At 43.3% G+C, this 13,022-nt stretch overlaps 1 protein-coding gene across 1 annotated transcript in view; it reads left to right on the forward strand.

Annotated features, from left to right (window-relative positions):
* LOC115100963 overlaps positions 1 to 13,022 on the forward strand; it is a 122,465-nt gene that overhangs the window by 58,390 nt on the left and 51,053 nt on the right. The window contains exons 3-4 of the mRNA XM_029620093.1: positions 4,870 to 5,097; positions 6,510 to 6,647. Of these exons, the coding sequence (XP_029475953.1) occupies positions 4,870 to 5,097; positions 6,510 to 6,647 (366 nt within the window). The remainder of the gene's footprint in view (positions 1 to 4,869; positions 5,098 to 6,509; positions 6,648 to 13,022) is intronic.

Below are 13,022 nucleotides of genomic sequence, written 5' to 3' on the forward strand. Positions count from 1 at the left end.
CAGATCGCGGTTTGCTGTGCCGTGGTTACACATGCCTGCTTGTCACAGACCAGGAACAATACTCCTGGGGAAGCCCTGGAACCAGCAGTATCATTCCTCGCGGATGCCACTTCGGATCTGGTGCGTACCGCAGCTAGAGGAGTGTCATCCGCTGTGGCAGCCAGAAGACAACTCTGGCTCCGAAACTGGTCGGCTGACGCATCTTCCAAAATGAGACTCAAAAGAATGCCCTTCAAGGGAACCTTCCTGTTCGGAAGCGAACTAGAGAAACTAGCCAACAAATGGGGCGAGTCCCCACTGCCGTGGCTACCGGAGGACAGGAATAAGAGAAACCAACGACCCTTCCCCCGAACTTCCAGGGGCAGAGGATCACAGCGCTTCAACCTATATAGAAGCACATATCAAGCGACCTGCCCTGAAGGCCGGAGCCAGTCCTTTCGGAACAAGCACAACAAAAGGGGAGCCAGCTCGGGCCCAGGCCCCAGCCGCACCCCACAATAAAATTTCAGCCGACCCATCCAAAAGAGGAAGCCATAGGAGGCAGGCTTGCCCTATTCTACCAAAGATGGGTCGCGATAACTTTGCACAAGTGGCTCCTAGCCATCATTCGAGAGGGATATTACCTGGATTTCCACCACCTCACACCGGACAGGTTTGTGGAATCCCCCTGCCGCGACCCCTCCAAGAGGATGGCAGTGGAAGCTACACTGACCAGAATACTAGCCTTAGAGGCTATAACACCGGTGCCTCCACAACATGTAAATACTGGACATTATTCCATCTATTTTATTGTTCCCAAGAAAGAAGGAACATTCAGGCCCATCCTGGACCTCAAGTCTGTCAACCGTCACTTGAAGATTCCTCACTTCTGCATGGAAACCCTATGCTCGGTAATAAGGGTGATACAACCGGGAGAGTTCCTTACATCTCTGGATCTTTCGGAAGCCTACCTACACATTCCGATCCATCAAGAGCATCAGCGTTTTCTACGCTTCACGATCCTGGACTGTCACTATCTGTTCCGGGCACTACCATTTGGGTTAGCCACAGCACCCTGGACGTTCACCAAGATCATAGTGGTGGTGGCAGCAACACTAAGGAAGGAAGGAATCCGCGTACACCCTTACCTAGACTATTGGCTGATCAGAGCGAAATACCCAGAGGAGAGCCACCAGGGGACCAACAGAGTCAAAACTCTACTGGAGAGCCTCCCAATCTTTGGAATACTTGGGAGTACGGTTCAACACCAAACAAGACAAGGTCACCCTGACACCGACAAGGAGATCGAAATTGATGACCCAGTTGTGAACCCTATTGAGCGAGCTTCACCCCACAGCATGGGACTACCTACAGGTCCTCGGCCTCATGGCATCCACACTGAAAATAGTGCCATGGGCAAGAGCTCATATGAGACCCCTACAGCGCTCACTACTATCACGATGGAATCCACTGTCCCAGAACTACACCATACGCCTTCAGCTCCCGGACAAAGTTCAGACTGAACTACGATGGTGGCTACAAGATGACCATCTGAGCCAGGGGGCGAGACTCTCCTCACCATCCTGAATCCTGCTCACCACGGACGCCAACCTACAAGGATAGGGAGCACACTGCCAGGAGCTAACCACCCAAGGGCAATGGAACAAAGAAGAGTCGGGGTGGAACAACAATTGCCTAGAGGCCCGGGCAGTCAGACTAGCCTGCCTACTGTTCGGTCACAGACACCAAGATAAAGCGGTCAGAGTAATGTCGGACAATGCCACAACAGTGGCCTACATCAACCATCAGGGAGCAACCAGAAGTCAACATGTGTCTCTGGAAATAGACCTCCTAATGTCATGGGCGGAAGCGAATCTTCAAGAGATCTCGGCTGTCCACATCGCCAGGAAAGACAACGTCGCTGCGGATTACCTCAGCAGAGAAAGTCTAGACCAAGGAGAATGGAGGCTGTCGACCACAGCATTCCAATTGATTGTAAACCGTTGGGCGTTGGACCGGTTTGCCAGGAGGTCCATGGTTGGTGTTCCCCAAGTGCCCAGTTTCTTCAGCCACAGGCGGGAAACCCAGTCCCAGGGAATCGATACCCTGGTACAGACCTGGCCACAGGAGACTGTTATATGTCTTCCCGCCGTGACCCCTATTGGGCACAATCATCCACAAGGTAGAACACAACAGGGGACCAGTACTTCTAGTGGCCCCGGACTGGCCAAGAAGACCATGGTACGCAGACATGCGAAGACTGCTGATAAGGAGCCCCCTTCCGCTACCTTCTCACAGAGACCTGCTCCAACAGGGACCGATCCTCCACGAGGACCCAGCTCGATTCTCTTATGGTCTGGCCATTGAGAGGACTCACCTGAGGAAGAGCAGATACTCAGGGGAAGAAATTGTCACCCTACTCCGAGCACGTAATTTCTCCACACCCCTAACATACATAAGGATTTGGAGAGTATTTGAAGCCTGGTGCGAGGACTGCGACGACATGCCACGCTCAGTCAAAATTCCTGCAGTTTTGGAATTCCTGCAGAGCGGCCTACAGAAGGGATTGTCTCTCAACTTCATCAAGGTACAGGTGGCCGCATTGTCATGCTACGGAACCAAGAGCAAGTGCGGCAACATAGCCTCTCACCTGGATGTCTCCCGCTTTCTGAAAGGAGTCAAGCAGATCCGACCACCCCTAAAGTGGCTGGTGCCTCTTTGGAACCTCAACCTGGTCCTAGATTTCCTAGCAGGAACCTCCTTCTGACCTCTTTGCGGCCTGTCTCTCCGACTATTAACATTAAAAACAGCCTTCCTGCTGGCAGTCTGTTCGGCCCGTTGTATATCCGAGCTACAAGCACTGTCCTGCTGGGAGTCGTTCTTCAGACTCACCCCGAGAACCATCCAGTTATGCACAGTTCCATCGTTCCTCCCCAAAGTGGTGTCTCACTTCCATCTCAACCAAACCATCTCTCTACCATCGCCAAATGAGCATAAGAATTCAGAAGAGGCTCGAAGTCTTCGCCATCTCAACGTCAGCAGACTTCTAGTCCAATACCTGGAAAGGTTGGAATCCGTTCGAAAGACGGACCATCTATTCGTCCTTCACAGCGGGAAGAAGCAAGGGGAAGCGGCCTCGCGAGCAACCATAGCCTGCTGGATCAAAGAAGTCATCAAGGCGGCCTACGTAGAAGCAGGCAAGCCACCGCCTTTATAAGTCAAGGCCCATTCTACTAGAGCCCAGGCAGTGTCCTGCGCGGAAACCAAGATGCTGTCACCCGCCGAGATCTGCAGGGCCGCAACATGGTCCTCCATCCACACCTTCTCCAAGTTTTACCGCCTGAATGTTCAAGCTCGGGAGGACACAGCATTTGCAAGGGCAGTACTAAGTGGGTCACGGGCAGCCTCCCACCCGGTTCGGCAGTAGCTCTTATACATCCCATTGGTCCTGAGTCCATCTGCTACACACTAGGAAATGGAGAAATTACTTATCTGATAATTTTGTTTTCCTTAGTGTAGACAGATGGCAGCCTTGGTTGGGATGCTGAGTCCGTTACTCATGGAATTCTCAGGTGACATCCCAGAGAGTGAGTGATTCACGGGTAAGCCATGCTTTCCTTCAGATAGGACACCCATCCTACCAGGTGTCGACATTTCTCGGTTGAAGGCACTGGCGGTCTCCAGCTATAACCAATTCAACCAGTTCAAATTAATTAAGTTATCCAAGTTATAAAGTTAATCAAGTTATTCAAATTATTCATTCATACATATATCCACAATGCTTTTCGAGGAAAATACTGAAGAGCTGCACTTCCTGCAGGGGTATATGTACTAGGGCTGACGTCAGATTGAAATCTGATCCGTCTCCAAATGCTATCAGGAGTACCCTATACCCATTGGTCCTGAGTCCCTCTGTCTACACTAAGGAAAACGAAATTATCAGGTAAGTAATTTCTCCAATTGTGAGGAATTAACAATGGAAGGTCAGTAGATTAATAGGAGAAGGTGGCCCAAAGTCTAAAACTTCATCATCTCTAGCTAGTGCTCCAGTGTTCAGTCTATATTTAAAAAATGATCTAGGTTTTGTAGACTCACAAGTCAGGAAATTAACACTCAAAATCCTTCATCAAAGGAATGTTTTGGATTCCAGAGACATACAAAATTTAAAAAAAATGGTAATGGGCACCACATCTTACCTCTTTGTACTGTGATAACATCACAAATAACTCTTATGATGTGAAGGCAATGCCAGTCTTCATGGCAATAGCGTATCAATTTGAGCAATCAGCCCAGACTGATAAACAAGACCCAGCCACGTATATAGTGTAACAGAAAATAAAGGCTGAGGACTAAGGCTTGCTCTGAACCATGTGTTGGGCAAACATGCTAGCCCTTATTCTACAGAAGAAAAGCTTCATTTGTTTGGTAGAACAAAATTTTGTGTGTACATCTATGGAGATATATATTTATCGATATCTTTTAAAATGTATTTTGGAAATAATTATGCAGGGGTGGGTTGAGATGAAAGCTGCTTGCAATCCATTGACAGCTGCTGTTAAGGCAAATGGTGAAACAGATTTGCTTGTGTGTCAGAAGAGCATTGCAGTTTTCAGAGATCTGAGTATATGTATGTGTATATATATATATATATATATATATATATATATATATATATATATATATATATATATATATATATATATATATATATATATATATATATATATATATATATCCACATGGCCACACACACCTCCCCCCCTGCATGTCTGCTTAGTTATACTGAAGAGAAGACAATTTGGGTTGAAAAAAATTGTAAAAGCAAGTCTAAAATAGAGCAGTTAAATTTGTAGGGGATTTGCTCTCTAATTGACTAAGTGTTCCTTCAAGTTCCCCTGTGAGGAAGAAGAAGGTGCCTGGAGTGCTCTGCTCGCTGAGCCCTGCATCCAACAGCTGGGAGCCTTCCACAAGTCAGAAGATGCTGGGGGAGGTGTTGAACCAGTGCAGCAGCCTTCCAGGAGCCAGCTTGCTAGAAAGTCCCTTTGAAGAAATGGAGCAAACAGCTTGGGAGCAGCAGTCTGATGTTGCCCAGAGGAAGTTGAAGGAAATTGAGGACAGGTAAATAGAGAAGTTGGTGTGGCATTTATGCATGTCTGATAAAGGTTACTGGAAGTGCACATATGTTAGCATATTTTTGTGCACACAGTTTGGCACTTCTCCATGCAAATCTCGTGTTAATCAAGGCATTAGCTGTTATTCCTCAGTACAGCGAGGTGTGTAGGCTTAACTCATGTTTTCATAATGCTGGCAATGTAATTCTTGGTCAGAGGTAGAGAGAAGCTGTTGGGACTGGTGTTAGTCTATGGGACTAAACCTGGAGTTTGCACTGTCAGGGTCCTGTATTTGGCATTGATGTACATGTGTTGTGTGCATAACTTTTATGAGCCAACTTATTTTCCTAACCCAGTATGCACAACTTGTAGGAGCAGATTGTGTGCTCCAGACTCATATTTTATATGCGCAACTTTTAGGAGCCCAACTTTTGTTCACCAAAATAGTGTTTTTATAAGCATAAACCATGATTTATTTGCATTTAAATGTGATTTATGCATGCTATTAATTTTTTTTTTTGCACATTTCTAGGTTTGTATACTTAACCCCTATTTTGCATACTATTAGTTTACTGTAAAGGAAATGTGTGCTGAAGCTCAGTACATATGTCTTATTACTTCAGGGCCTAAGCTGCTTATAAGAAGTTGTGTATTTATGTGGAAAAATCTTAATTCTCTCACAGTCCTAGAAAATGACGACAGATAAGATTTACAAGGCCATTTAATTTACCCATTCTTGATGCAATACTCCAGCTTTCCCCTCACATCCTTCTATCCTAAGGATCTTCTGTTCTTATCTCAGGCTTTCTTGAATTCTGTTATTTTTTGTCTCCGCTGTTCCATGCATCTACCCACCCGTTCTGTAAAGATACGTTTTAGATTACTCATGAACCTATCCCTTTTGAGCTTCACATCATGATCTCTAGTTCTAGAAACTTCCTGTCCATTGAAAAATGTTTTAATTTTCCTATGCCTTATTTTATTATACATTGAGGCGTTTGAATATCTCTCACATTGCTCCTTTGAATGTCTTTCTGGCTGTGGGCTCATGAGGTTTTAAAATCTTGTTTTTGTACAGAAAACTGCATCACCTAACCCCAAATCTAGTCCTTTTCTTCCTCCAAATCCTATGAAAAAGTTATTTTTGTAACATTTTCTTAATTTGTGTTTGAAAACCAATGCAGCAGAGCAGTGATGTCCTCAGCTGTGATAGTGCAATAGTCTTGCTTTAATATAGGACTGTACAAACATTTTCCTACTGTTGTACACAAAGTGCAGCTTCTGGTTGTGCTTTATTTCTCTCTAACCTACGTAATACCCAGATAAGCAGTTACTGAGCTGCTTGCAGGGTACAGCAAGACGTTCTACGCTTGGACACCCGCAGCATCTCTCGAGCGCTAAACTTAATTTTGTGTTCAGGTTAGTCGATGAAGATGAAGTGATTGAAGTGGATCACAACATTTCCAATCTGCCCACTCTGGTTCTGTCTGATGCGCTAAAAAATGGCCTGAAAAGGGAACTTGGTGAAGATCTGACCAAGAAAATAGTGGAATCCATGTAAGTAGTGAGTATAAGAAACTAATTTTGATGACTTGCTTTCTGCTTCTCCAGCTGACAGGAGCTGTGTTTTAATCCCCTGGGAGGAGGGAGTGTCAGCTATTGCAGAGCAGTAATATCTGTTTCATGCCTCAAGAGCACGCTGGAAGTCACATTCCACGTCTCAGCCAGAGGACTGTCTCTAGGGAGGAGTTGAGGGATTGAAAATGTAGAAACCTCCATAGTTGGTGTTTCCTAACCAGTGTACCTTTTACACTTGATCAGGTGGTGCCGTGGGAAAAGTCCTGCCTGATGCTCAGATCCTTGGCCAGTACCTGAGCTCTGTGGTCAGTATCTCACAGTAGCAAGTCCCCCAGAGGTGGCCTTTAAACATGTAGGAGCTCCTTTCTGAGAACATGTGTAATAACACGTGCTACATCATGAGCCCTGGAGTGTAGTAATGGGCAGCATGCAGGGCATGGATGGGCCAGGCCACACATTGTACCCTTTCCTTTTTCCCTTCCTGAGTTTCCTCCTTTGAGTCCTTCTGGCTTCTGTTTTAGCCCCAGACTTAAGTGACACAAGAATAATGTAAACTGAGCACAAGATGTGATGGGAGCAGCAGCAGTGGAGGAGCTCTGGCAGCCTCATGTGGCAGCAAAGATAACCAAACCAGCCACTTGCATCACGCCAACTTCTCCCTTACTTTGTATATAGAGGAACCTGGCCCATTGTGATAAGTTCATGTTTGTCTCCGACCCCTCTCTTCCTTTGTTTTAAAATTTGCAAGAAAGACTGTTGAGGCTTTCAGTGCTTCCCTAGCTCTTCTTTTGACCATATGTGTACATGGAGAGTCCTCATTGCCTACCTTGTGGAGGTTGCCACAGAACAATGTTATTACGGTATGCCTTGGGCTTGAAAAGATTGGAAAACACTGCTCCAGATAGATATGCATGAAGGTGCTTTGTGCTGTAAAACCCAAAGGAACCAGAGTTGGGGAGAGAGAGAAGATAATCAGATAAATGCAGAAAATTACTTTTAAGTGAATAGTGTTGATAATTCTGTTTTCCACTTCTCACTTTGGAAGTTGCTTCACTAGTAAAGAAACTGATATGCACAGATCTAGGGAGTTAAACCCTCAAAATCTGAGTAGCTGTAGATCTTTGAAGGTTGCAAAACCTTATATTGGCCCAGCATAATTATCCCAAGATGCTGATGCACATGAGTCATCAAGCCAGTATAGATTCCCATTAGCTTCCGAAAACATGGCCCATGTAGTACATCATAATCATCTTTGAACCACTACAAGAATTAACCAGCAGAAGGCCTATCACCTACAGAATTAATATGTCAAATCTGCTGTTACTGCAGATTTCTGGGCTAATCTTGGTTCCCTGAAGACAGTTTCTTTTCCCATATGAGTGTTGTAGCTTAAATCTGGTGTATTAGATCAAAATCTAGGAATCTGGCTAGAAATTTGGCTTGGGGGGGGAAAAATCACTGCTGCAGCTCTAGCCCATGAATGCTGCTATTTACCCCTTCCCCACCTACCCACACACACTTTCTCTATGTCCAAGTAGAACATGTGTAACTAACCAATGACAGACTGGATAGACCTGGAATTTTTCACACTGAACCTGCACATGCAGCATTACTGTCTAACCCTGAGGGGTGTGTTATGGATTGTACTAGGAGCTAGTGAACAATCCAGTAAGAGATGCAAAATCAATATGGGCTTCTAGAGAGGACTTAGATAATGAGATTCAAACCTCCTGAAGTTTCCATATACCATGAATTCATCGGGACATAACAGAACATAAAATTCTTCTGCACTCAAGCAAGCCAATCCACACCCAGAGGGTTATACACTCCTACCAGTAGATGGAGACAGACAGCACACTCACTGATACATAGTTCTGCCCCAACATCAGCCTGCCAGTATTCTCCATCTCCAGCAGGTGGTGGAGAATAGTTTGTTTTCAGTAAAAACAAAAAAACAGGCCAATCCACAGTCCCTCCCTGGGCTGTCTATTAGCAGTCTTTTCAGTTCGTCCTTTGTTGCAGGGACAATGCAGAGTGTTCATTGACTGAATCACTTGGAAGCCTAGTAAGTGGGAAAACCAGCCTGTTATGTTCAATTATAGTTAGTTTTACTGAGTCTGATACTTATTTATTTATTTATTTAACATTTTTATATACCGGCATTCGTAGGACACATCATGTCGGTTCACAATTAACTGAGAAAGGGTTAGGTGGAAGTTAATGGTTTGTTGGTGATAAGAATCATGGTTCAAGTCAAATCTGTTGTCCACAGTTAGCTTTTCTAGAGATTCTGGCAGGCTAATTGGGCAAAACTATGTCAGTGAGTCAGTTGTCTCCTTCTCCATGTGTTGGTAGACGTGCATTACCCATCGGTGTAGATTGGCCTGCCTTCCTTAGAGGAAGGAAATTATCAGGTAAGAAGTAATTTCACCTTTGTCATACTGCATCAAACCAAAGGTCCATCAAGCCTAGTATCCTGCTTCAAATAGTGACCAATCCAGGTCACACGCATCTGGCAGGATCCCAGAGGCCTTATTTAAAATTAGTATCAAAGATTTTTATAATTTTTTCTAAGTTTTCCATATTTAAAGATTAAGCAACACTTTAACAAGGCTTCAATTGTAAATGTAATTGAAATTGCCATATAAATATGAGATTGGGGGTGGAATGTTTGAATGTTGCTCTACGACTGCCAGCTTATATCTGCTCAGTTTACTGTTAAAATAGCCTTTTTGCCCACTCTTACTGTATAGAGACTAGATGTGTTCATTCTGTAACTGGTGACATCCAATTAATATGCTCATTGTTATCTTATATTAACATCACTTCCCATAGTAACATTTTCTCTGTACAGTCAATGATTTGGTAAATATTTAAAACTGTAATCAAACTGAGGCAAGATGATCTGAAAGTCAGAGTAACCACATTTAGCCACTTAAAAATCACACTTGACTATTATCCAGTCTGCATAGAATTGCTGTGCACAGCTAACAATCAGAATCTGGCGCAGGAGCAGACCGTCCATGGAGCTGGTGCTGTGGAAGCCCCCATCGGATTTTCTCACAGACAATCTGAAGGCTGTTGCCAGGAAATACAAGCAGGAAGCGGTGGCGCGCAGTCCAAAGCCTGATATGCCAGCTGCAGACCTCCAGCAGCAAACTGAATCCCTTTCCGAGGCTGGACAGAATGAGATGTCACCAAGCCCTTATTGCCACTTGGAAGCAGCCTGGTGCCCAGATGAGGAGATGGAACTCTAGCAGCTGAGTTTGAAAGACTGAGAAATGTCCATCTTGAAACGTTTCTGGTGTCATGTATTAACCTCTCCTAATTTACTTATTTTCTATAGACAAGAGGGGCAGATACTGGGACTTAACACTCCAGTTTTTACAACTTTTGTGATTTCCTAACTGAAATAAAGAATCCTGATTTCAGGTTTGAGCCAGGGTTAAGGGAACATAAATAGAGACTCTGGAGTAGTGTTTCCTATCTGTCTTCTGGAGGCACACCTAATCAGTTGGGTTTTCAGGATATCCATAATGAATATGCATGAGATGGATATGCATACATTTGAGACCTAGGGTATGCAAATCTATCTCATGCATATTCATGGTAGAAATCCTTAAAACCCAACAGGCTAGGTGTGCCTCCAGGAGAGGGTTGGGAAACACAGTCCTGGAGCAAGGAATTAATTAAAAGAAAGCATTCTCAGCATCCCAGTTTTAATCATTTTGTGGTGTTATGGGGCATAGACATGAGAATGATGGGCTTTGTAACTTGTACTAAGATGAAAAACAAGAAGAATGCTTTAGTAGCTTCACAGACATGGCAGTGGGTAATGTAAAATGTTAGAACTGCAGGTATTTTGGTTCATAGGTAAGGAGTGGGAGACACATGGCATTTTGTCCATGCCTTCACCTGTACTAACAGGCAGCTTCCAAATAGATTGGGAATATATTGCCACAGTATTCTGATGACTTGGGTAATAATAGTAGGTTTTCTCAGCACCAAGCAAGGCTGTGCATACTGCTGAATTATAAAATAAAATGTGGGAGCAGAGGCATAAGTCCACAAATGGCTTTTCAAGGAAGTAATGTCCTTTCCAAAAATGAGTCGAGTAGTTTTATGGTGTCTTTCAGTAGCATGAGCTTTGCTGGCTGTTGGGTCTTCCCTTTCCATGTATTCAGGGCTCCTAGTTTTTCCCTTTTCCTAGATAATTGCAGGTGGAATGGAAGTCTCCCGTTTCATCTGTGTTAATACAGGAAAAATATAGGCTGTGGATGTGACTGAGTGATATTTGAAGGTAAGCCCTTAAGGAAGAGAAGTCATCTACACGTTATGACCAGAAAACACAAAATGTGAAAAAAAAAATGCAAATTAAGTTTGAGGGTGTTATGAAAAAAATGCAAAGCAAAACTCCCTTTATTTTTGGGGAAACATTGGTTCTGGAATATGTATGTATGATTTTAGGTTTCATTAGTTCTCTTTTTTTTTTTAATAAATAGTCACAACCAAAGAGTCAAAAGAGAAGTATATAAAAAAAATTTTAAATTTAATTATTGTAAGTAAATAACTGTAAAAAATTAAATATACATTAAAGCCAGGAGCTTTGTTAAAATTAACACCAAATAAGTTACAAACACTAAAATGTAATTGGAATAGTAAATGGATTTCATTTGTGTATAATTGACTGATGAGTGTGTTTCAGGGTGAGGATGCATGTGTTTATTGCTGAAGTACAGCAACATCCTCAGGGTTTGGGCACATCACACTGATGCCAGCACTGGTACTGAGGGAATTCTGACATCACTGACTTGTTTAAGCTTTCTTTGGGAGATTTTCACCTAACGTAGCAGGAATGGTATGAAATGATTTCTACTTTCCCTGACTATTACTTCACAAAGCTGGCCCCAGGAGCCTTGCAAGTTTCTCCTTTTTTTTTTTTTTTTCCCTCTCACTAGACCTTGGCTTTTCAAACCTGGCCTAGTGCCTCCATAGCCATTTGGGTTTTCAGGATATTCGTAGTGAATATGCATGAGAGAAATTTCCACATATAAATTTACAAATTTCTCATGCATAATGATTGTGGATATCTAGAAAAGCTGACTGGCTGTGGGGTCACTAGACTGAGTTTGTGAAACACTGCAACAAGGTGGATTTCCTCAGATCCCACAATTCTGCAGAATGTGACATTTGAGAATTTTAATGTTTTTTTTTTTCTTTATAGTTGCTGTGCGGAAATGTCTTAACCCACATGTGTGGTACAGGAGCAGACAGTCTCATATTTCTCATCCATGTGTTAGAAATTCGTGAGGCCTGATGCAGACCCATACAAATATGTGGTTGCATATCAGACCATCATTCACTGGTGAGCCAGAGGTGTGGCTGATGCATAATTTCCTGATGAATAAATCCTGCACCACAGCCATATGTCAACCAAGTGAAATGTTGAAGTCAGGTCTGGGATTTTTTTTAATTATTTATGCTGCCTAGGAATGTGCTTTCATTTTTGTTTTGATTAGTGCACACTAAATTCTAGAGTCCATGACAATCGATTATAGCTTCCCCTATAGAACAGCTTGGCCTGATGACAGGTATTTTTAATACCTTTTATTTTCTACAACCAAAATTTTCCAGCAGCTCTCTTAATTTCTTAAAATTAAAAATAGTTTGAGACCAACCCGGTCGCCGGTCCTCAAACTTGTAAGGCCTGGACTGCTGAGGAGGCACATTCACAGCAACTGAGAGAGAGGGAGTCACATTCATTGTGCAACAGCAAGCTCCTTAGGCTGGCTCAGGAGTACACGTATGCAAGGTTTCAGAGGGAACTTTTACCTGGATCACTTCAACAGTGAACTAGACAGGAGGAGAGGGAATAAAAATAGAACATGCACCTCTAGTATGTGCCAGTGAAGGCTCAGGCAGTCATAAATCCTGTTGAGGCCAGTTTTGATTTAAGGTGGAAGCACAAATGAGCAGTAGGAAACTGCTTGGCAAAATTTTTTTTTAAAAATCTATTTGTCAGGGTAAAGAAAGTGTCTAAAGTAATTTAAAAGGTTTTATCTACAGGATTGGAGGTATTATATGTGATATTAAAATAGGACCCTTTGTTTCCATGAATTAGAGTAGATTTGTACTTTTGGTAATGCTCAGATGGAAAGACTTGTGGAGGTCCATGTTCAGCTAGTTAACTGGACAAACTTATCCAGCTAACTTAGCCCATGCATATCTTAAAGTTAGCTGGATACGTTTATCCAGATAACTTTAGGGCAGCAATAAAGGGCCGACCAGAGTTAGCCGGATAAGTTATCCTACTAACTATAAAGATCGGAGTTAACAGGATAACATCTGGGTAAG

Source organism: Rhinatrema bivittatum, chromosome 11, assembly GCF_901001135.1.
Source record: "Rhinatrema bivittatum chromosome 11, aRhiBiv1.1, whole genome shotgun sequence".
NCBI classification, from domain to species: domain Eukaryota; kingdom Metazoa; phylum Chordata; class Amphibia; order Gymnophiona; family Rhinatrematidae; genus Rhinatrema; species Rhinatrema bivittatum.